Below are 26,262 nucleotides of genomic sequence, written 5' to 3' on the forward strand. Positions count from 1 at the left end.
ACGTAAATTTTTAGATATCTAGCGGGTACGGGACTCAGCGGACCGCTGTCCATGGCCATGCCTCTCATCCGCTTTGGGATGTAATCCGGAAACCGCTGGCCGGTTATCGCGGCGAAGCGCGCCCACCGGCCCGCCAGGGGCAACTTAAAATACGGGTATCCCAAAATTTTTCGGCTTACTTGACCTCATTTTCAAAATTCGGCTTGCTTGCCTATCGGCTTGCTTGGCCACTGCCAGTTTATTAAGATCACTCGTAGATAGAGTAATTTAAGAAAAGCTGTTTTTTGTTGAAAAGTTGTTCAAGCAAATTGGACCGAAGGAACTGGACATTATTTGAACAGAAGGAAAAACATGTATTGAATCAGTTGGACAATTATTAATTGCGGGTGTGTCAAAAGTTAAATCGTTTTTTTTTAATTTTAAAGGAACCGATTATTTTTAACCAAATTTTAAAGATTTTTTTCCAACACTCCGTGAAGTCTTAGGCAATTTTGTCGGACGGCTATATTTTGCGGAGAAGTAAAAATTCTGGTATAGGTAGAGGGGTAGTGAAAGGATAACATTGAGTCATAAGTAAAACGATTAAATGGGGTCGTGTCAAAGCTCCTAATGTGAATTCGAAAATCACATGAACATTTTTGCAATTTTGAAAAATGCCCACTTATTGTTCCAGACCTTTGCTTATTGATCCAACTTGAATATTTGTTTGCAAATTTTCAAGGACGACCAGTTATTATTCCAATCCTCCATGAAGTGGAAGCTAATTTCAGTCGACTGATATCTTTTGCGGAGAAATAAAAATTGTACAGGAAGAGAGGTACAGGAAGGATAGGTAATGAGTCATAAGGACAAAGATTAAATGAGGTCGTGTTGAAAGTCAAATCCTTCTAATGTAAATGTAAAAAGAACCTGTAGATCATTTGTAAATTTGAAGGAATGCTCACTTATTGTTCCAGTCCTCGTATTATTGTTGCTACATAAATATTTTTGTATTTTGCAATTTTTAAAAGAAAGTCCACTTATTACTACAAACCTCCGTGAAGATCGACTTATCTTCTGCGGAGATTTAATAAATGTCGTACAGCTAGAGGGGTACAGGAAGAATAGGTAGTCATAAGGACAGATTAATTGGGGTTTTGTCGAAATTTAAATAATTCTAATTGAATTTGAAAAGAACCTGTAGATTTGTTTGCAACTTTTAAAGAGTACCAACCTATTATTTCCACCCTCCCTGAAATGTTCGCAAATTACGGACCACGGATATATAATGCGGAGAAATAAAACTGTGGTACCATTGGAAAGACCTTCAGAAACTGACTCTATTGTTGAAGAGACTTTTCAATTTGTTTTGCGACGGAATAATGAGCTTGAAAGATGTCACATTTTTCACTTTTTTAATACGCGATTTAGCAACCTAAATTAATTTTTCGTGATCGATTGTTTTAAACTTTTTTGAAAATGCAACATATATATTAGATCACTTTTAGATAAAGTAATTTAAATACAAATGATTTTTTGTTGATAAAAGAGGCGAATTTTCCATTTTGTAAAATACTGCTATGCTATAGTTTTTTCAAATAATTATCCCCTGATTTACGTAGGGGACAATACGCTGCATAATATTGAGAAAAATTTTACACTGCATGTTTGAAAAATCGTTCACTAAGTCCTTCAATCTTCGATTTGATCTTCAATATCATGCGATAGGAATCTGGGGCAAGAAACAACGGAACAATACATTAGGTTGGCTAAAAAGGGGACGCTTTCTGGCAGTTTCAAAGGTTTGCAAATATCGCTAAACTGATTAAAAATTGTTGTTTGTCCATGTTTTTGAACACAGTATCGTCATGCAATCTCATTAGCACCGCCTCTTACACAATTTTTTTGTAATGCAGAAAAACTTATGTGTTCAGGCATGCGCAATTTATGGGTTGAAGCGAAAGTTTTCGTTTAGATGAGAAAATTTAAAAAGTACGAAAATGTATGAACGGTTAAATCTTCTTGTTGATGATGAAAAAAGAATGGTTGACCCATTAAGTTTGAACAGATGGAAAGACAGGTAGCAAGTCATAATGACGACGATTAAATAAGGTTGTGTCAAGGTTGAATCTTTTTGTAAGTTTTAAAGTATGCCCTGTTTTCAATGTAAAACAATAGTTGCTTTTTGAACATCAGGGGCAGATGCTATTTTACTCCCAGGTGACATCTAAATTTATGTAAAAAGTTGCAAAGCTGCTGGAAAAAGTACGTTTTGAAAAACTTTTCCAAATTTTTGAACTGATAGGCAAAAATGTTTGGCCTATTCTTACTGCAAAATCATTGGACAAAATTGTGTAACTCACCATTTTTCATGATGTTTTGTAGCATTTTATAATTTAACAGAGAACACGAGATTGTCACCTACATTTTTTGTGCTTTTTAATACTAAAGGGTGGCATATGCGTTATAATGATGAATAACTGTGTTATGTTGGATGTTTTTAGCTCACAGATACAAGTTTGAGAGAAATTTGAGAAATTTATTTCCGTTTTGATTTTTCCTGCAATTTTTTTTGCCAATTGTTTTGGTTTTGATTTTGCTGCATTTCTGGTTTTGATATGCAATGTTTAGTTAAGGTGGAAGGCAGATCAAAATAACCGGTCAAAACTCTATGAATCCCGTTCTTGAAGGCAAAAGGTTAGGTAATCTGAGTTCTTTAGTGTAAAATCTAATTGGTTATAGTTCTAAACAGCCTTGATTTTTAAGGCTGAATTGAGCATAACTATCTAATCTGACGAGAACTGTACCACAAATTTGAGTCCATTTTAAGATTTTAATCAGCTAAAATGGGAGTTGGGTATTTTTTAGACCATGTTGCTTTCCCCGTGTGTCAGGACGGGGCGCGACGAGCAATCTGACATCAGCAACAGCTTAAATGGTCTTCACAACAACAATCGCTCGAATGACAGCGTTAGAATAAATAACAGTACTCATAATCATCAGTATACTACTACTGGTTCAACATCACAAGGGGAACAACGACGGGAACACTTCAACCGACCACTTAACCTCGATTTATTAGGTCACACCAACTTCTGTTCAGCCTCGGGGCAGTCCAGTTGTATCGACAACAACGCCAACAAAGTTGACATCAACTCCTCAGTAAATAAGGGTGCCTCTACTAGAATCACTAGTAGCGTTAATTTTGCTAATGATTTAAGTGACGAGTTTGGTGCTAGTTCATCTACATTGTCCACCTCTTATGGGCAAGAATTAACTAATGCTAGAGAAAAGTTGAGACATAGATTGAGGGACAAATCATCAACGTTGTTAAGCTCAGATCGGCCCTCTTCAGCTGGTAGGATCCAACCTCATAACAGTGCAATACTTGCCAGAAGGCATTCATCAGTTAGTCCTCAAAGCAGTTCAAATCCCTTGCCATTTAGGCGCAATACAATGTCTTACTGTTCACAAGTGTCGGCCATTAGTCTTTCCTCAACAAAACTGACCCTGGACAACCTATTGGATAACGTCATTTCATCAGTGCAAACAAAATTGAACGGTACTGATGTGTCCTCTGAAACGCAGCCGTTGTTATTCAACAACAACAATAATTATAATACCAATACTAGCTGTGGTATTAACTCCAGTTCAAGCGCATGTATGAACCAAAGTAACTTGAACAATAATGCCAACTGTTATTACAATGCAAATTTGAATGGTAGCAATAGTACCACCACTGCCAACAATAATTCTACTGCTGCAAATAAACCGTCTTGCATAGCCAAACCAAATGGTGCGATGAATTCAAACACCAACGCAGTTCTCAATAACAACAACACTGGTAACGAAGACTTCATTCAAGCAGGCGACTTTCTCAAGTACAAAGTGAAATTGAGAGATGCCACTATGCACCAGGAAGATCTCTTGGACCCGGAGCTCGTCCAAGTGCAAACTTTCAAAAAGGCACGGCCGGAATCCGGCTGGGCTTCTATTTTGCTTAATGCTGCAATCAGAGTCGCGTTCATACCTTTCCTCTACTCGTGGTGGAGAACTGAAGTCAGCAGGATGCAATATGCCATGCTGCTGGGTGCCTGGTTCATGGCGTCCTGGAATATCAAAAGGTACTTCATGTCGCAATTGCCCATCGTCTCAAATTCGAAGTTTTCAGTTTACGAACTGGAGCTTTTGTGCCCATCATTCTATCTGTTCCTTCTGACTTTCACCTACTGCCATATTCACAACGCCAGGAAGCGAACTCCGGTCAGCAATAACAGCTCGAGCTACAGTACTGTTAATACCGGACTACATAATGTCTCAACTTCACCTAACATCTCGCGAGACGTCGACAAGGGAAACAGGAAAAATATAAAGCAGGTCTTTCCGCGGAGAACAACACGACGTCAGCCACTAAGGAGTAGTATCCTCACACCTTCAGTATCAATTGGAAACAATCGTTCGTTAATTGACCGAAATTTAAGTGGCAGAGGATCGAGAACTCAGAGCGATTTGGCAATTGACGCGTCGTCAATTCCCCGATTGCAAGTTATCCCATCAAGAACAGAAGTGCAGTTTCTGGGTCCGAATCTGTCTCCAATCAATGATCAAGAGCGTGAAGAGAATGACGTGGAATCTGTAACCAATAATGAAGATAGAGATAGCGTATCGTCTCTGGAGGAACACGTCCAGACAACTGACAATACGGGTGGAGATATAAATCAGGCACGTGCAAATGCAGTGAATCTACAATTGGGCCAAAATGAGTTCGCCAGGCAAACTATTGCCGAGCGGGGATCCTACGATGAGTCACAGTTTGATGGTATGAACGGACATGAGGATAACAGCGCTGAAGATACGAATACTACTGTAAGCCGTGCAAGTCCTGCGTCACAGCTTCTCGACCTTGGAAGCAGTCGTGATGAAAACGATCTGACTGCCGTGGAATCTGATCATGCTAGCCGGATATTTGTAGCTACTCAGTCTTCGAGCTTAGATGTTAGCCTGGAACAAGGTGCCATAAGTATTGACATGCCAAGCACAAGTCATGCACCGGATTTGGATGATAATCAGAAGTCAAAAGAATCGAGTGGCGATGCCGTTGACTTTTTGGAGGCAATGGTACAATCTTCAGTGTCTGTATTTCATATGTTGCCATATAATAATACCAGTGGTCAGTTTAACAGCGTAAACAGCAGTCGTGCTGATACGATAGAGAATCGGGATATTATTGGGATAGGTGCTCCTAGCCAACGCGAGGAGACCACTTTTTCAGACGATCTATCTACTCATGCAGAAATAGGGACTTCTGTTGAGGTCACTACCGCTGAACTAGACTCAGAGACCCCACCATGGACTAGCAGACAACTGAGCACTCAAAGCTCATCAAACGTTGAATCGAAACAGAGTCAGCAGCAATTGCATTCAACTGTTAAACAATCAATGAGCGTTCCGCTTGAAAGTTTTTATGACCAGAGCACTAACTACTCTGACCCCGCTGTAATGTTTTACACTGCAAACCAGACCGGTACTGATGTATTGGGCTCAAATACAGTACACGAAGAAGCAAAGACCTCTGACACCAACATTGAATCGGATATTCCTCGTCCGACCAGCATTTCGCTACCTCTAGATTCCTTTGATTACGGCTCACGGCCAAGATCTACATCGACTTCAAGCTTAACCATCGGAAGAAACCGATCCATTCGCAAATCGGTGTCTTCTGTTGTGCGACTTGGACCCAGCAAGGTCACTATTACCCCCAGCCGCAAGCGCCAAAACTCGCTGACTTCTGTCAACAGTCGCAGCTCCTTCCTGCATAAAAGTATTGTCAAGTATTTGGGAGACCTGGAGCAGAAGGCAAGAGAGGCATCGTTCAAGGAAAATAATGCGTAAGTGCCTTTTTCGATGGCTCTATGTTCTGAAGCAGGTCACTTACATGTCTCTTTTCTAGCAAACGCCGACCTAAGTAAGTGCGATTGTTGGTGGATCTGTCTGTCCAACTTGTGCGGGTTCTGATTTTTATCCAGTGATAGTACAATTCAAGTCGCAAATCCAAATAACCCTATCGTATGAAACGTATCATTACGAAGTTTTTACTGCCATATTTGTTTTAAGCGACTCGTTTGCATGTTCTAAGGAAGGCAGTACTTGCATTGTATTATCATGTTTATTTACTCTTGTTTCCCTCATCCTATCGAGTGGTTTAGTTATCGCTTTTGCGAATCACTTAACTGGGCTCATAGAATGTCATTCGACGGCTCTGGTCACGGTTTTACCAAGTAAATAGATTTTGAATACTAGCCTTATGAGAATTGACCATGCCACAAATTGTTGGAGGGCTTATATTTAATAGCCTTGATAATCTAACTGTGCCTTGTTTGATGCTTACTGTTTGAGAAATGCTTTTCATTGTATCAAATAAATTTGCAGTTTCTTACATCAGATCGTGAATGCCAACAATGAAAACATGAAAGAAAAACAGTGGCTAAGGTCTAGCGCCTTTGTTCTAATTTTGAATATAACTGAACTTTGGGTACAGGTTGTTTGAGTTTGAACTAATATTAGTTCCAATGAGTTCACAGTTTCTTGATTTTAACTATTACTCGTTTGACCTAAATGATGAGTATTGGCTCGGAAGCATAATTCTTTTTAGTTACTTCTAATGATGAGGCCTATTAAAGTTATTTTTGTTGACATTTATAACAATCTTCGACAATATAACAACCCTCGTAATCCCAACCCTCAATGAAATAGGACCTTCGAACTTTATGCTAGCCTGACAAGATTTTGTTTGGCCATTTTGGCTGACCGAGAAAAAATAGTGGTAGGGCGAAAATTTAGGGATCATGAAGAAATATTTAATTTTGCCACTCAATTCAGAGCATGGAAGTGTTTCATATTTCTTTTCTCGTCGTGCCCTCTTAAACAATTTAAGCAGATGTAAAACGTGCCTCAAAAGTAAACACAAACCAAATTATTTTGATGCATCACCGTGATACAGTTGCTCACCGTGATACAGATTATTTGCAGATCAGAGAAATAACTTACTATAATTGTATTTTTCTGTTAGTTAGTAGAATAATCATTATAAACTGGGGTGACCTGAGAAAATTGATATAATTCACATCCTATACTGTCTTTTTAAGCGCGCGGGAATTCAAAAATCATAGAATCAGTGACGGATAATGAAGACAATAGTTTGATTATTGTAGTACTACATGATGGTAATGCATAATTGCTCCGACCAGCTTAAGTAGGGGAGGAACAATATACTGGGTTTTTGTGTTCAGTCAATTTTCGTCGATCGATATATTCATCTTACAAGATTGTGAGTTGTATCATTAAAAAGCTGTCAAGCGCAGAAATTCAAATTAAAAAGATTTTTTCATTTCGCTTTTTCCAAGGATTTGCGGAGGTTTTAAGATTTGTAAACATTAGCTTAACGTCCGTTTTTTGTTCACATTTTTCGTAATATTTGCTTAAATTTTGATCAATTTGTGCTAAAATATGATAAAGTTATAAATGATGGTCTCATTGGTTTTACGTTTAAAGATAGAAGAGAGTTGCTGAATTGTTTGAGCCCATTGTTTTTACAAAATTTTCAGCTAAATTTCCGAAACTTCAGCAATTTTTTAAAATAAAAAATACCATTAAATTACCTATTTGGCCCACTTTGTCCAGTTTGACCGGTGATGTACACATAAAAACTTTCGACAAAATATTTATTTACGATTTTGGTTAATGGCACCTTGTTTTGATATTTCAAGGACTGGAGCGTTAGCAGTAACAGTTTGGGTCTCATCGTTGAGTTTTGCAGTGAAAAAGAATTCGGGTTGTATTTTGGATCTGTCCTTCTGAACTATTTTTTTGCATTTCTTTCATACCATTTGTAAGAAATTAGTTTTTCATGTAAAGTTTCATTTAATTGTTCACGTTATGCTCCAATAATGTCCAATGAAACAATTTTGTGTTATATGAGTAAAGCTCATCGTTTTTTGGCGCCGACGATTTGTTTTCGTAAGTTTTTTAATGTATTCTTGAGATGTGCCAGAATTTGATGTTATTTTGAAGTCTTATGACAGTGTCTAATTATTCAAAATTCTAATTCGGTATTTAGGGAGCTATTAAAGAAATTAACTAATGCTTTCAGTTGATGCATAATGACTTTTTGATTTATAAATCGATTGGTATCCAAAATTCATCATTTATTTTTGATATACTAATTTTTTGGGTCAAGCTATTTCTGTAAAATTGGTAATTTTTTTTATTTTAGAGAAGCAGCAAGAGCAAGACCATTTTTGGTCTAATTGTGGAGTTTTGTAGGTCAAAAATTATCCGGATTGTATTGGGATGCTGTATATTTTTGATATTTTTTTCCTTTATTGTTTTATGTTAGGGACAAAGAATGATTTCAAATCAAAACTCAATTGTTGACAAGTCAATTTTACGTACAAAGTGAGGCCAAGGAATATACATAACAATTTCTGCTAAAGTATATGTTATTTTGGCTTCAACGCCATGCATGAAATTGTTAGTGAAAATTTGAATGTTCTGTATTCAGTATTAATGCGTGTGTGATCTTTTGAGTGAGGTTCTCTAATGACATGTATAATTGGCTTCCAAAGCATTTACAATTCAAATTATAGACCATTTTTCTTCAAAACTTAAAATTTGTCAGCGTGGTCTCCTTCCAGCGTGGCAAGCTTCCAGCGTGGTCTCATTAAAGAGAAAGAACGCATTCCTGAGAAAGTGAATTGTAATGTATTAATTGTATTAATGTTTTACTTCTTGTTTTATTAATTGCTTCTTCTTTAACATTCTCCAATTTTTGAGGCTCTATTTTGCTGTCTTGTTCGATCATCGTACTGTTCGCACCTTAATGAACAGGCACACATCCCATTAATGGCGTCAAAAAAGGCGCTTTTTTATATTTTTTAGAGAATATATTGTGGTGTTATAGGCTTTGACACCGTTTCCTCGCTAAGTTGAAATTTCCCTTTTATTTTTCTCTACTTTCTCTTCTTGTAGTCGTATGAGATTCTTCGCAAAATTGAAATGATTTTTTGTCTATTTTTGTTCTTGTAGCGGATTGAGCTTCTGAATAATGACAGGTCTCAATGGTCTTGTTTGATGGTATAAATGAAGTTGATGGTATAAATGAAGGTAATTTCAGATTTCCTCTAATGAGTTATTGTTTCATTTGTGTAGTGGTTAGAGCTATAGCGATTTTTAAATAATTGAAACACTTATTTTTGAACGATATGGTTACTCAGTTCCTCATTTGGTGGACAATTAAGTCAAAAATGTGGTTGAGCGGAGCCCGAACTTTATGTGCGAACACACATTATCCAGCCGTCTCGTTCGTTCTATCATCATTTTAAAATGTATGAGAGTATCTATTAGATCAGTAAAAACTAACTCTGTTTAGCTACGCATTGGCTTAACTTGGTCCAGGATAATTTTTGCACAGCAGTTTGTACAAATCTGGTTGGGCTATATATAATATTACTGCGTAGGAACCTCCAGCAGATTTTGAAGTAGTTTTCCTACTGATTTATAAGTGATAAAGCATTGAATGTCTAATAAAGAAATCGAAAGTCCAATAATGGACAAAGAAGGGCAGCAATGAACAGTCTCTTAGTTTTAGAGACGGTTATCAAATCATTTTCTTTTCTGAATCTCTAAATACGACCAACTATATTTAAAAAGCATTTTTGCCGTTACGTCGAAAAAGTTGAAATTGACAAACAATTGTTTCACTCCTCAAAGAAGCACATCCGGTAGGTTGTGCAAAATAGCTGCGTTTGATTCTCATAACCACAATTGTAATTGTGCGAAGCAAAAATAAAATGAAATTAATTTGATTAATTCATGATACCAAAATGAAAGGTACGTTTTTAATTGGATTTTTCGGTGGGTTTCTCCTAAGTTCTAATGAGGATAAAATGAATACGAATACCAATTAGCGTTAGACCTCGCAACCAAGACTAGCTACAAACTGTAACGGACATCTTAAAATGAGCTCAATAAATGTATCCCATTTTTTTAATTTTCCAAAATTTCAGCCTAATTGTTGTGATAAACTTAATAAATAGGATTTCGTTGCTTTTTAATAAGGACATTGCAGTTGTATGGTGAATAATCAATGATATGAAGAAGAGCTGGCAGTCCGTAAAGGGATTTTAGAGGTTCGACTAATGCTATCTCTTCCATGGTACTCATCATTGCAAGCTGTCTAATGCTGTGAACAGGGCACCTCATCAGACACTACAAGATTTTAAGGTAGCTGGTCAAAGTTTTTCAAAGAAGAGCCTGAGCCTCAACAACAACTGTGAAAACAATTTTAACCTGCAACTTATTTAGAAACCCTCCCCCCTTGATTAGGCTATCTGATCTAGTTATTTGGCACGATGTAATCAGTAATAGTATTACACCACATTACAGCAACAAGAATCGACCACTTACAATTGAAGAATTAAGCATCTCACAAAAGACCTTTGAGAAACAACTTACAGCTATTGTTTACAACCGTATTTGGAACACCTAAATTATTCGATAAATTGATCCAATTAAATATCTGCCCCATCGTGAGTGTCAAGCGTCATCTTATTCCACTTCGCAAATTATTTACATCCAATTATCATCAACAGCAACTACAACAAATCCATCCATCATACAAAATCGAAATCAACTTATTTATTGAGAATGGTATTACGTCAGAAAGATAGAGAAATTGATTTTGAAGAAACGATCAAGAAGCAGAAAAAATGCAAGAAATCGAAATATTGTTTATGTGCCTTTTATCTTGTTGATATATTTTATAATAGTGTTACTAATGCGCTTTTTTAATTTTTTTTTTACAAATTTTAGTTCGTTGAATCGAATAAATTTTGTATTTCTGAACTTCAATAGCTTTACTCTCGCTGCTTCGTGAGTCGGTTTTAGAGATTTAAATATCTTGGAACTGATGATTGAAAGCGCTCATTGTAAAGATCTCGTAATTTATTTGATGCAATTAATAAAGTTATTTTCCTCTATACTTGCTTTGACTTACCCAATGTCAGCTTATTACTCTAAACGTAATAATTGACGGTGTTAATGTACAGAAAATTATCTTGATTCCTTTTGGCCTCAACCGTTCATTTTACGCTATAGTTAGCAAATATATAGTTTATAATTATCTCTGTCAAGTTGGCAATTTTCTTAAATATAGGGAAGTAAGTATATATTCGTTTTAAAACTAGTGCATTTTGTATAAAAAATTCTTTTTGCAGTAAACATAATTTTTAACTGCACAAAAACATCCGATTTTCTTGAAAGAAAGCAGTCAATACAATGCTTTTGAATTGAGTGAACCGACTGTATCGTTAAATGAAGCATTGACAACTAACAATGAGTTATGGGAATTCGGATTGGTGGGCAAAGAAAACCATGAAATCCTGCCAACATTGAAATTTCAAGGCAAAGAACCCTCTTCTGTTAATTTGCAAACGAACACGGATTCGGTAAACCAGTAACAAAAACCGCTGAAGAAAGTCGTAAACAGAGGATGTGCTGTGTTAAGTCCCGTAAACGAATTTTCACTAGAACCAGCTGTTGTGAAATCAATTGAAGAGAGCTTTCAAAAGTCAATTAGTAGCCTTATTCCAACTATCATGGAAACTATTCGCAGCGAATTGAGAGAGGAAATAGTTGACAAAAATAAATGAACTGAGATCAGAAATGCAGTGTGAGCTGGGTATTCAAGCTGCGGACGCCATATTAAGAACTCTCCCAGAAACAGAAATTGTTGACACATACAGTAGAAGGGACGATATTAAAATCCTTGGGTTACAATCAATATATCGTGAGTCTTCTAAGGAACGGCCAATTTGATCAAAGAACCAGCTTCTAAATTGAACGTTCAATTTGATGAAAGTGACATTTCGAATACACATCAGTTACCATCAAAAAGTGCCAACAAACCGGTAACTGTCAAATTTACTTGACGTGTCTTGAAGGTTAACATACTCAGGAATAAACGAAATTTTGAGGTCTTTCAGCAAACACGGAAATATACGAATTTACAAAGACCTGATTAAAGCGCGTATGAGTTTTTTTAAAATGGATAAAAACTGATCCATGAATTGAACGTGCATGGCGAGAGAGGGTTAATTCTGCAATTGGAAACCTGACGGAAAAACTTACAAGTTGAATGATCTCTATGAATCCGGAGTAAGCCTTGACTATAATGTTGGATTAATGTTGAATTGTTTGTCACTCGATGATTTCCTCAAATCGAATTACGATCAGACTATTGCTGAAGCCAATCAATTGGCAATAAGGACTTATTCGCATCAAAACGAAAAAACTTTTTTTCGTCCCTCATGATAATGTAAAAAATAACAACCCTTTGAATTACATAAATTTTGTAAATGTTGATATTAGATCAATTAGGAAGCATTTCTATGATCTGGAAGCATTTGTTGTAATTCAGCAGTGTCAACCTGATGTGCCACGTGTTACGTAAACATGGCTTACTGATGAAGACGACCCTGGTTGCATGCTAATTGCACGATATACGAGTTTCCTTGTGAGAAATTGTAAATTAGAGGGGGTGGCGTAATGATCCATGCAAACAAAGGTCCCAAATTTTTAACGAACACGAAACAAGTTTTGGTGAATCACCCTTTGTTTACTTTAACATTAAGGGTTACAGTTTGAGATAAGCTGTAATTTTTAATCCACCCAGAACAAAATTGACTTCATTGAAAAATGCGATCGGTTCTTAGAAAACAATAACTCCAACGATCAACCAATGATCGTTTGTGGGGATATGAACGTCGACTTAAGCTCAAAAAACCGAATAACTCAAAACTATTTAAGCTGCATTGAAGCAAACAATTTTAATATAAAACCACTCATGGAAACACGTGTGACCTGAAGTTCAAAAATATGCCTGGACCATTTTATTTATTAAAAATTGTTTAAGGAAAAAGTGGAAGTGCTTGAACAGCAAGGTATCGCTGATCGTTATCCATTTAAAATAATGCTGTCAGTAAAAATTGAACACGTTTTTTCGTAATATTAGTTTTATAAAGTCGTAGTGTTGTACTTGAATATAAAATAAAAAATCAATGAATATACATGCCAATATCTCATTTTTGAGAAAAAATTGCATTTGCTCAGATTTCATAAAATTCTCTCGACTTTTCTGTGAATAACTGATATTTTTGCGACGATAATAAATGCAAAGAAGAAATCCAAAATGCCCTATGGTTTAATAAACGTTCAAAGAATTTACGAAGCAAGCGAAACAAGGCACACTCCAAATGGAAAAGAGGAAAGGAAAATACAAAACTACTTGCTGTTGAGAAATCAAAGACATCTGCTTGAGCTGGAAAATGGCAAAAGTTGAAATACAAAACTTCAATTTCCATTAATATGCCGCTTCTGAGCTCATGCTGTAACAAAAATGAACTAACATGAAGATAATGCAAAACTTTTCAAAATTTTATTCGCTACAATGGGATATAACATAAGTAAAAACCTAAAAAAGCCTTTTACTCCAAATTTTCCACGAAGAAACGTCTGTTTTTATTACCAAACAACTAGAATCTAAGTGGTAGGAATTGTTGTGCAACTAGACAACAAATTTTTGTCAGGCGCTGATCTAACAAATATTGTTCTGATTAAAATTTTGGTGCAAGTGATAATACAATACTTGATCAATTTTTCTATTCAGAGGAGATTTTTCCCAAAAGAATTGGCAAAAGCAAAAGTTTTCCCCCTACATAGAGGACATTGCAACTGATACAAAACAATTATCGGCCAATTTCACTCCGAATTGCCTGGAGTAAAATTTGTGAGCGTGTTAAATTTAATGAAAATTAGCCTCACGACAACTCTTTTACTGTAAACGATTTGGCTTTAGGTCTAAACATTGTACAGTTGATGCATTAGTTCAACTTACTGAGAACGCGAGAATAGGACAAAGCTCCTCAACCGTTTATTTTTTTTCTAGACCTAAAGAAGAAACCTTTTGACACAATTAACTGCGATATCTTACCTTATAAACTTGAAAGATACGGGCTAAGAGGTAATCATTTGAGTTGGTTAAATTAATATTTGGAAAATAGATATCAAAGGTTGAATAAATGGAGTATCATCAACTTGGAGAGAAATTAACCAAGTAGTTCCTCAAGGATCAATTTCAGGACCGTTATTATTTCTCATTTATATCAATATTATGCCAAACGTCTGTAAAAGGTTTAACATTCTTTTTGCCGATGATAAATATTGAAACCGTTGGATGTACCACCAAAGAAATTGAATCAGATCTTAAAGGAATCTATAATTGTCTCGAAAGGAACAAATTAGTACAAAACCTAGAAAAACAGTTCAGATGAATCTGAAATCTTCATCCGCAGACACGACATTAATATACTCCGATAATATACCCGTGAAACCAGTGTGCAAAAACTTAGGAATAAATTGAGATAGAAAACTGAGTTCAGTCACAATTTGACTTTTTGAAAGAAAAACTCTGTAAACAATGTGGAATCGTTTCTAAGCTCAGACACTATACAACAGAAAAAGCTGTTAGAATATAATTTTAACTAATGTTGCTCCTATTATGCAGTATGGTGCTTTAGTTTTTTGCTGCGGCTGCTACTGGTCTCGGAAACCTATCTCTGTTACGAAACAAGGTATTTATGCCTATTCACTTCAGAAAAAAGCGATCACTGCGATGACTTAATTGCGAAGAATTCAATCGGAACAGTTTATGAACTACACGTTTATGAACTTCTGAAATTTGTTCTGAAAGCTATAAACAGTCAGCACACACAATAGTTTTGCAATAATCTTTTCATTTTAAGCAATGCTGCCAAATGGGTAACGAAAATTTGTTATCTGAAATTGGTAGAAGAGCTCTTTTATAAACGAAAGATCAATAAAAATTCAATTTTGTTTCGAGGTGCTAATTTTTTATGACAGAGTGAGAAAATTGGAGTTATTTCATCAGACTTGAATTTGTCTTCTGGTAGAAATTTTTCCAATTTTTTCCAAGTGAGAAACTCCTATTTATTTAATAATTATGAACTAACAAGGTTCATATTCGAATTAAAATCAGCCATCTTAGTTTTTTGAAAATCAAAATTTTCCCTCTGCTGCAAAATGATGACTGGTTTATTTCTGGATCATCTTTTATATTATAAAACTTTTTCCTCGCTGGACATCGCATTTATTTCTTTAGATATACATATCATTTGTACGATTCTAGTTGTTTGTTAGTTCGAGATGCACTGAGTTTAAATAGAAATGCTGCCAGGTATTTAATCCATTATACTTGTTAAGTGATTTTTTAAATTTGTATTTACTGGAAGATTGAAATAGCAGATCCGAATGATCTCGTTATATGTCCTCGCTTATTGTTGATTTGTATCACAATAACGAAATTAGTTCTTTCTTTCTATCATTTTTATAAGTGCCTCCTTTCGTTTCAGGTTGCTTTGCTGAGCAGCTTTTCGTGGAGTTGATTAATTAGATTGGGCGAAACTAGCCTAGGGGAGGTCAACAAATTTCACGGAAAAGGTCGAGAAAACGGTAAAAGTGTATAAATTTTAGCAAATTTTTGTAGGAGTTTAAAAAGAATAGAAAAATAGCTGTCGTCTAGGAAGGCTATTGAACAATGAGACTAAATTAGCTTTTAAGATCATCGGCTAGAATTTTGCCATCATCAAAGTACGCGGAATATGCAATTGGTTATCCATTTTTTTCCGTTTCAGACAATTAGCAATACCCTAGCATCTTGAATTTCATGTGGCAGATGCTGCTTAAGATCGTTTTCTGCCCATTCTCTAATCATTTGAGTTCAAACGTACATCTGAACTTATTTTTTCAGTTAAATTATTTAACTGAGGGTGTTCTCACAACTGTGTGAGATATATCGGATCTATCCTCAATTTTGGAAGCAATCAAAACTGCATACAACTGCCAATTTTGTTTCATTGATTTAACTGCTGAACTATAACTGATAAAAACATATTTTTGATCAAAGAAAGAAGAAAAATGGTTTTTGCCTGCGATTCTAATTTTTTCTTTTGAATCTGCTGGATAATAAAGTAATTTTCTTTAGCATTTCTACAGATCCTTGACCCTTTTTCTCCTTCGTGTAAAACTTTATTTAATCACCTCATGAGATAAAAATTTTCAGTCTCCTCAAGGATCGATTCTGTTCTAGAGTTTTTAAATGGTACGAATTTTGTGTCTCATCGCAAAATATCAATCGGCCGAAATTGGCTGAACAAGAAAGCCAGGTTAGCATAAAGCTCCTTATTCCTAAATAAATTTGAGGGTTGGAATAACAATAATAATTTGCGAAAGCACATTATCGATTCTTTTGTTATTCGAATCTGTGAAGGGCTACTCAAGTATGATTGATTTGTTTTTTTTGTAATTGTCTTTCCTCGACGAATGGTTCTGTAATTCTAAGTTCACTAATCATGTTAATGTTCCAATTCTTTTTATCCGTGTGATGCTTCATTTCTATGTAGATGTAAAACTTTTACCTTACAATCTTTTCATGATATTTTTCGATGAATCTTCTTAATGCACGTGTGAAAGGTTCTCTGACATAGTTGATTTGTACCGACTAGTTGGGTCGGCTGATTTGGAGTTATTGATGTAGTATTATAGTTCCTGTATCTTGTGTCTCGGATATATCTAACGATATTGTACATAGCTTGTTTAAATGCAGAGCTTTGAATAATTAACAGCGCTGTTATTTCATTTTCCAGGTTTTTTCGCAGCTAATTGTGTAAAACGTTTCAGGCAACTCTCTTTGCGAGACAAATTTCTCCGATTCCTGATAGCATGTAAGATGAAGTTATTCGGCGAGTTGATTGAATCACAGAAGTCAATACTGGCTTCCCCTGTGACGCCCTCAAGTGTTCGTAAAACAGCAATTGGTCACCCGCCTGGTGATGATGTTGCTCTTGGTCCGACGAGGTCTGGAGGTGGAGCAGATGGCACTGGTCGGTTGGAGAATGGGTCTCCAAGCATTGAGTCGGAAGAGGAAGAGGAGAATGATCATGGAAATATTCTAGAAGAAAGTGAGGAGGAAGAGGATGAGGATGTGAATGACGGAGAAGGACAGGAAGAAGAGACTGGGGGCAGCTCCATTGAGGAGGTAGAGGAGCAGAATGACAGTGCAAATGTAAGTTAATTTGTTGTACTGTTATCTGATGCAATAACTTCTGATGCATATAAATTTCCTCGAAGTCGAGTAATGAGTTGTCTTTTTGGGACTGTTTCACCTGAAGTTTTGAACATCTGAGTTGATTAACATCCCTTTCATATTTAATAGCTGGCAAGCAATAGTGAGGCTATTATTGATCTCATCGGATTTTTTACAATTCATATAATTTAAATTGTATTGGGGGCGAAGATAATTTAAATTGTATTGGGGGGGGGGGGGGCGAAGAGGAGTGTCGGAGAAGTGTCTTTTATAACTCTAATAGGAGTATACGTTATGTATTTTTACGACTCGTTACGACTCTTTTAGAGAAGTATTGGTGGAGCGTCTGTTTTTGATCAGTTATGTTTTTGGGGTGTGTTTAAAACAGGAAATGAAACGCTTGAAAATGAAGTGTTTAGGTCAAATTGCTGCAGAGCTGAAAGAAGTGAGGTTTTCTGTTCAAGTCGCAGTTTTGGGAGATAGTGAGAATGATAGATAGAGTTTGAGAGAGAGTGGGAAAGAGAGAAAGAGGGATGTAAAAGAAAATTTTTTTGCTAAGCGAGCAAATATTTATCACGTGCGACATTATTCCAAGCAGTGGAATAGGTGTTTAAACTTTTTGTTTAGACACCTGTTTTTTCAGTTAAAAGTGCTTGTTATTTGCTCTCGAATGAGTAGCAATTATTGTAAACGTGTGTCTTTTTTATGCACATTTTTCGCTTGACCGTTCTGCGCTTTTCAAGTAGCTTTTTCACGCACTTCCTCTTGAGTTTTGAGTGGTTTCAATTGCTCTCACTCCGAAATGATGTTTGTTGTTCAAACAAAATCGATTGTTAGGGACTCGATGACAAGTCCCTGATAGCCGAGTGGTTAATGCCTCCGTTGATGTGACGGAATTGGACTCAAGAGGTCGGAGTTCGAATCCTACCGTCAGCTGATGTTTTTGCATCCATAAAAAATTATCGAGGCTACAGCCCCTGAATTAAATTGCGCCGCCTGTCATTGGAGAGCAATTTTTCCGACGTTAGTCGGTTCATGTTTTCAATTATCTAAAGGTTTCCGAAATCTTATAGCGTTTAGAACTTCTGTGGTTCAAATTAATTGTTATAGTTGTTTTGGCTGCCTTTGGATTTAATTTATACTAAGATTTTTGAGCTAATTTTTGTCGATTTTTGACTGTTTTTCATTTTTTTGCTTACATCTAATTGTGTGCTTTTCGCTCTAGTTTTTTGTTTGGTCTATTTTTGAGCTCTTCGGATGAGGGTGTTCCTCCTGAAATATCCAGTGGAGATAAGACAGGGCACTTTTCACTGAATCAGACAAGTTTGTTTTTTTCTGGTTTTCTTTTCATTAGTTGAATTTTTTACTCTTTGTATTTCTGCCAGGTGTTGGATGTGGCAATGCTTGAGCAGAAAAAGCGATAAAACTTGTTTGGGAATTAGCATTTCATCTATTTGTGGATAATTATATTCCAAATTTTTGCAAAGGATTTTAATAGCCGCGGAGCGCTATTTGGGGCTATCATTGGTCAAGATATTTTTTGCTACACACGTGAGGTCACCTTCACCTTCAATTTCTGTTTATTTCTAAATACTTCTCACCTTCAATTTCTTCTGCTTTCTGTTTATTTCTACTGAATTGTGTGAGCAACGTCTTTTTACACTCGTCATAGAGCTAGTTTTTGTCACTTTCAACAATGACTTTCCAAACTAAAATGACCTTTTTACTATAATTGTAGGAGATAAGGTCAATTGAGTGTGTGCCACTTTAATTTAAGGTTATTTGATTTGAGGGCATCTAATAGAAGCAGCAATAAGTTATGCTGATTCTTAAACAAAATAACTGTCTCAGGAGTTATAAAAAGAAGTGCAAATTCTCTTTCTTGGTTTCTTAAATATTTTTATGACTGCAGATCTACATTTTCTTGCAATCTGCCTGCAATGTTTTCAGTTCCTTTCACCTTGATTTTTTATTTGATTTTTTCAAGTGTTAGTCTTTAAATATTTGAAAATCAACCCTATCGCATGTTCCTTTTAAATAATTATTGGAGTCGCAACCTTATAAATTTTTTTGTTTTGTGTTTTTTAAGTTCATTTTCCTTATATTGTTTCAAAGTGATTATCATTATTTTCAAGGTTTATTATGCCAAATAAAGTAGTCAATTTTCTCTTTCGAGCGCTTTCGAGAATTCTGCCGGCTATTTTTAATCGGTGACTTCTCTTTCAGATGATTTACTTAACATGAAGTCAAAATGAAATGCCGAAAGTGAAAAGCAATGTTTAAGTCAATCTGCTGAAGAAAAGTTTAAGGCAGAGAGAGAATTTAGAGAGGTTTTCTTTCAAGCATCATTGTGAGAGAGTGAAAATCTAGTTGTATTTTTTTAAATGAGCTCGGTTTTTTGCTGCCGTGACGTTTTTTTTTGGAACAGTGTTAACAAATTTTTCCCTTTTCTTACATGAGATATAAATCATTGATCGCTTGGGATCATTTTTGACCTTTTTTGAATTTTTTAAACTTTAAAATGGAATTTTGACAGATTTTTTGTCATTTTGCCTTTTTAGAAACTTTTTGATTTTCGTTTTTAATTTTAAAATCTGACGGTCTATGGAGCCTTTATTGATGTCAGTTAGTCTTTCTCTTGGTTTTAGTGACTTTTCGATTGGATTGATTTCTGTTTTATGTTGTCTTTGTTTTCAAATTTAATTAACTGCGTCACTATTTCATCTGTTGTCTGTTTTCGATTTTTTAATTTTAATGTTTTCTGGTGCTTTTTGAAATAGTTAGTCCTGAGGAGTTTATTAAAATCTATTCTATGAGTTGTTTTAATGCTAGAGTAATATTTGTAGTCTGGTGTGGATGGTGTTTTGAAGCTTATGCGTTTTTAATTTGTTTTAGTCAAATTTATGGTTTTTGCTGACATGCATGTTTTTAGGCTATTTTAGCAATTTTTTCCGCCTATTTTGTTTTATTCCACTCCATGGGAATTGAAATACGCTTTGTTCTAAAGGAATTCTTAGATGTCCATTGATTAAATTTTTGTTGATTTAAAACAGTGATTTTGTTGACAAATTTGACAGAGAACCGAGTTGCCAATTTCTTGCAGTTTTTCAATTTTTCTTTAAAATAGAACTTTGTGAGCATGTCTTGGCTTGAAATTTGTTGTGTAAGCATTTCGATGTATTCAATTGCTTTGAAGAAAGTTGTTTAAGTGCGCTTGTTTGGACTTTATTGTACGGTTTTAGTAGGCACCGTTTCATTGAAAGCTCTGTTTTCCTAGCAGAGACAGGAGGAATTATTTCAACTATGTTTTTAAGACTCGTCGTCTCCATCAATTTTTATTGCGGCGACTTGACTTTTCATTTTTCAGTGAAGTCTGCCGTTATGCAGTTCAATATGTGTGTATAACGTCATTTGTTTTCTCGTTTGTGTCAGCTTTTAGGTCAATTGTGTTCTAAATTTCTCACTTAAATCACTCATAGAAATGACTTCTGCATTCCCTTGATGGAGTTTAAATTTATTTAATATACTAAATGATGGTCAACCTTCCGAGTGTACCTGAACCCCGAACCTGAAAACTCAGTGCTTAACACTTCTAAATCTAAACCTTACATATAATTTTAAAAAGGAATTTATTGTTTTTTGAAAACTCTTCTCCGTGTGTCATAAAACATACACATCGAATCTAACCTGAGATTTTGAAAATAAGAGGCTGTAATTTTTCCTGCATTTTCTTGTTTCAATTCTAATTAAGGTCAAGGAGCTCTATCGCGTTTTTTTTTCGGCCATTTGCCGGGCATGTTCTTTATTTTTATATCAATTATTTTCATTCCAAATAACGAATAGCTCGAGATTGTTTGTGGGTTATCTGGTTAGGCAACATATGCTAAAAATGGTCGAAAACTGTCCAATTGAAAAATCGTTATGTTAAGGTGAACTTAAATGGTGAAAACTTTTCGACCACCTACGATCACTACCCTGGAGCCGATGAACCATCCCATCATATGTACAACCGATCAGCAAATGCTGCCTCGACTGGAGCTGCTGGCACTTCAATGAGCCAGACACCTGAGAAGACTGTGAAAATAATCACTTGGAACCAGATGGGCAAGTGTAACAAGGCTAACTTGACGGCTGAACAGGTGGTCGATATGATTGTGACTAGAGCTGACTCGATCCGCAACTCCAACTTCTACCTGGCATTCGGTGTGTTCTGTGCTGCTTTTATCAGCGGTTCGCCCTTTATCTACAGATATTTTGCCATCCGCGACTTCATAATGTTTGAAGGTGAGCAGCTTGTTTCGGACGAATGATTTGTTGACATTCTACTGATATCGTTTAATTTTTGGTTTCTAAATCGGTGAAAGATACTATAGATTTTTGTAACTTGGCCATACATTTGTAGAGAGTAGGCCGAGAGTAACGGCGTTCTGTTTTTGTTTTAATATTTAAACAGTAAATTTCTAGGAATTGCTGAAAAAATGTTGAAGATGTCAGACACATGGTGCATGTTTTAATGCGCTCTGACCTAAAGAAATAATTCTTTCGATGTTTTAACTTGAAGCATATTCGACCATTGACTTTTGTTTTCTACCGCTGGGCTTCATTATTATTGTATGTTCGACTCTTCGAGTTGTTTCCGGTATTCTTCATGTTATATTTTTTTTACAAAAGTTTTGCATCATCTTTTGCTGCTTGACCGTTCTTTTCCTCGCTTGAGTGATACGATGTACTCAGGATTGACTAGTAAATCTGGAAAGCATTAAATCTCCGAGCTGCTCTCTCATATCTTTACTATGCTCCAATATTACGGTGGTTAAGCGACGCTCCTGATGAACATTTCCTGCTTCGAGGGGCGATTTTAGACCTTCATACCCCGCTTTTACGCCTTGCACTTTGGCTAGCCTCCCTATGCTTCAGCTAGCCAGCTGCAACCGAAACCAACACCTTGGCGGTCGTTCGAGAGCAATTCTTCCCACGGTAGTCGCTTATTTTTCTAAGCACCCATTGTCTTTTTTTAATCGGAGTCTGCCTTGTTTAGCTGACTAGTTTTGTTGATCTCGGCCGTAGTAGTTTTTCAGCTGTAATTCCGCCCTGTGCTGGCCATCTTTATTATAACTGCGAAGCTGTAAGCTGAGCGGAGCTATATTGTGGTGCTATTGGTTTTTTTTACAGTTCAAAGAATTTGAATTGTATTGGGGCGCTGTCTTTTTTGTAAGATCTGTTCACACATTTTCATGATTTTTGAAGTCAAATTGGAGTAGTGATTTTGGTCACACCGAAACAGGAAGTAGAGCGAAAACGCGAGTCGTTTTGGTGTGTGAAATTTTTTCGCTGAAAATTTAAAATATAGTGAGAAAACGGTGTTTGAACAAAAATTCGCGTTCTCGCTAGTGGTTTTTAGTTCGCATGCGGCAATTTCACTTTGATTTTTACAGTTTTTTCGATTTTTTGGATCGTATTTTTTTCTAAATGGTTTTCCCAATCCATTCATAGTCTGTTCTAGGTCTAGCTTTCTGTTTAGTCCATGAAAATTCTTTGAATTGTACGTCAGGACTTGTCCTGCTATGTTTTTTTCTTTCGTTGTCTGACGCTCTTTTTCGTTCTATATTTGTTCATACAGCAAAGCTGAAAAAGTCAAATTTTTTTATTGACTTCTTCCTCTCAATAACGGCGTTGCACGCGTGACGTCATTTCTCACTCTCTTTAGCAAACGTTTTTTGTGTGATTAGATTTTGATCACAAGTGACTTACCTCACTCAATAAAATGACTTCTGCAATTTAAAACTTAAGTTTTATTTGATTTTGTTAAAGATCAAAGGAACTCATATGTGCAGTAAAGGTCCCTAATAAGGGGCTTCTGTGGGATGAATTTTAACAAGCTTTATTAATTTGTCACTGAATGTTTTACCTAGCTTTTAGAGCGGCGTCGATTTTTTTTCTCAATTTAGATCTGTCTCTGTTTCTATCTCTATTATACGGCACGCGGGTATATTCTTTCGCAGCTATTCCGGCAATCTGCCGGCTATGTTTATTACATCTTGCCTTTTATTTCAATCATCAACAGCAAAATTTTGGTCAAAGATATAAAATCGGGATGGTCGATTGGCTAATCGTTCGTCGTCAAACAAACATGATTGACTTGGTTTTCATTTAGATTGCCGCCAATGGTTGCAGTTCGCAATTATAGAGACTATCTCAAGTTTTTCACATATTGTATCAGTATCTGGAAATAGTGAGTTGTCTTAACTGTTTCAGACGTAGCGCAACTAATAGCTGCCGCCGATTTGGAAAAAGTAGCGGCCACAAATTTCATCAGAATGGAAACTTACCTAAGCTACTTCTGTGCATTGAGCTCTTTCATGACATGCACTGTGTTCTTCCTGCTTCTGGCAGCAGCTGAGAGGACTTACCTCCAACGGTACTACTACTCCAAGTATCTCTACAGACTAACCAGTTCCCGCAAGGCTAGGAAGTGTGAGATACCTCATTTCCGACTGACCAAAGTCAGGAACATCAAAATGTGGCTCTACATCAGATTCAAACTTAAGGTTGGAGAATTATTTGGAACCTTTCGATCACAGAAGTGATGATTTTTTGAAGTACGAGCATCATGCCAAAGTACTGGGCAATTTTCTGATGTAGAAGAAAGTGAATAGGGAATATATTAGAAACAAGGAGGCTCGTTAATGTGATGTTCCGCACATGATGTTCCGACCCGAGCTCATCTACATTTTTGACGTAATTGTCAACCAAATGAAGAGATAACAAAAATAGATGTTTGAGTTTGAAAAAAAATTTTGCACCCAAACTACTAATTGAATTAAATAATGCCATGCCTCATTACAGCGCTCACAAGATCTGCCAATAAAAAGACTACGCGAAAAAAAACAAACAAAATAAGCAAAACTAAAAAAAATTAAATGCAAAAACTCAAATATCTAAATGTAAAAGCACTTAGTAAACAACCGTCAAAATGCAATCAGATAAAACCTTAACTACAGAGATTTACTTTTTCCGAACTAAACAGCAGATGGAAAGTTTTCTTAATGAGACTAGGTAAAAATTCGACAAAGAGAAAGAACAATGAGGCGAAATTCAAAAACTAATCAACGTTTTTTAAACCAAGAAATTTCAAAAGTTTTAAAAATCATTAGCTTTTGACTGAATGATCCTTGATAAATTACTAAACGTCACTACATACCCAAAAGGCCTGTCTTTGGTTAAGCTAAGCCATAGAAAGGAACTAAAGAAAAACTGAAAAAATTACAAACGAATTGCGAAAACACAGACTATTGCTACCATTGAAATCGTAAGCTATTGTCTGAACATTATGTATTTTTATTTCAATTGTTGTTTCTAATGATTCAGTTGAAGGATTTATACTAAGAGTTTAAATAAGTTAACTTGGGCCACATTTGAAAACCATTGGGATCTGTTATTACGCGATTGTTCTGAAAGAAGAGAAAAAGAAACATAAAAATTGACCACTCAAAAAACGTTTTCAAAAAAGCATTTCGTCCAACAAACAAAACATCAGTAACAAATAATATCGGTAGATGTTCTTTTTTGAAATACAAGAAATTGGATGGACCCCTCATTGATGAACATAAGTTACAATTTGACAAAAAAAAAACTGAAAAGTTTGAAAAACATTTGAAAATGTTTATCACGAACTTTAAGACCACTCGCTTTAAACTGACTGCTTCCGGTAACATCATTCATTCAATCCTCAATTACAAGCTTATGAGACCTGTCAGCAATTTACGGCTACCTAAAGAACAAAAAACAGGCAAAAACAGCAAATTCAGGAAAAAATGAAGTGTCGAAGGCATTAAGAAAATGAACTTTTCACTAAAAGATTTTCTTTTTCAACAGATTTTTAAGATCAATAGGATTCCTCTTTTTGTCAATATAACTTCAAAAAATCAACAAATATGAACAAATAAATCAGAATTACGAAGTTTTGAGAAAACTCGTTTTTTCAACGCCATTAAATTCATTAGCTTTCAACGGAAGCCAGTAAACACGCTAAATTATAACTCGATGGGACAACAAAATCGTTTGCCATTCATATTTCATCAAGAAGACCTTACAACAAGTTATTGACTATAAAAAGAACAACAAAGACAGGCAAAAGCCAAAAATTCAGTAGAAAAGAGCCAGAAGAAAATGTTGAAGCAGTTTAAATCATAAGCTCTTCTCTAGAAGCTTTAGCTATAATCCGTTGAACGTCTTCCTTAAACCAATGAGAACTATCTTTAATACAATAATCTGACAAGATTTCGAAAGGATCCAAAAATAAGAAAAGGTAGCCGAAACTTAAAAAAATATGAAATCTCGTGGCATTTAAGCTTTAAAACTAATAGGTAGAAGATAAAAACGCTAACCAGATTAATTTTGACTGCAATAAAAAAAGGATTCTTTCAGTACTGAGACTGACTGACAGTTCACGATAAAAATTGTTTACGATTGGTCAATGTTCAAAAGAAATTCTCAACTCCTAACGGCCATTAAACTCAAAAGCTTTCAACGGAGGTCAATAACTACGCTCATATATAAATCGATTTGAGGAAGAGGATGTTAGTCATGCATAGATAATAAATCAGACATCACAATAAGTCTTATGACTATGAAAACAACAACAAAAACAGGCAAAAACCAAAATTCAGTAGAGAAGTGCGAGAAGTCAAATAAATCATTAGCTTTTCCCTGAAGACTTTATCTGTGATCCACTGAACTTCTTCTTTAAGCCAATGGGATTAGAATAATTTTTTGATAATGTTTATAATATTTGATAACGTGATAAGAGTTCAAAAGTAACCAATAATACGAAACTATGCAAAATTTTTCTTAAAAAAGTTTGAAATCGTGTCTGAAGTCATATGACCAATAGTTAGAAGATAAAACCGCTAAACAGAATTATAATGGTTGCAGTAGAAAGCCAGTGGGTCCTTTCAATACTGAGGCTGACTAACAGTTTAGAAAAAAGTTTAAGATTGGTTAATGTTCAAAAAATTTTCGAAAAATTATCTTGAGTCTTAACAGCTATTAAATTCAATAGCTTT

General features: G+C 35.6%; 1 protein-coding gene across 3 annotated transcripts in view; it reads left to right on the forward strand.

Moving 5' to 3' along the window:
* The window catches only part of LOC142336804 (uncharacterized), a 44,671-nt gene that overhangs the window by 15,404 nt on the left and 3,005 nt on the right, over positions 1–26,262 (forward strand). For 2 of the 3 annotated variants that reach the window (XM_075385735.1, XM_075385742.1), the window contains exons 2-6: positions 2,848–5,867; positions 5,930–5,944; positions 16,792–17,176; positions 21,127–21,481; positions 23,453–23,745. In XM_075385735.1, coding sequence (XP_075241850.1) covers positions 2,851–5,867; positions 5,930–5,944; positions 16,792–17,176; positions 21,127–21,481; positions 23,453–23,745 — 4,065 coding nt within the window. In that variant the 5' untranslated portion in view covers positions 2,848–2,850. The remainder of the gene's footprint in view (positions 1–2,847; positions 5,868–5,929; positions 5,945–16,791; positions 17,177–21,126; positions 21,482–23,452; positions 23,746–26,262) is intronic. The other variant, XM_075385750.1, reaches the window with a different exon arrangement.

The sequence above is a fragment of the Convolutriloba macropyga genome, chromosome 1 (genome assembly GCF_964194025.1).
Source record: "Convolutriloba macropyga chromosome 1, txConMacr16.3, whole genome shotgun sequence".
NCBI classification, from domain to species: Eukaryota; Metazoa; Xenacoelomorpha; order Acoela; family Convolutidae; genus Convolutriloba; species Convolutriloba macropyga.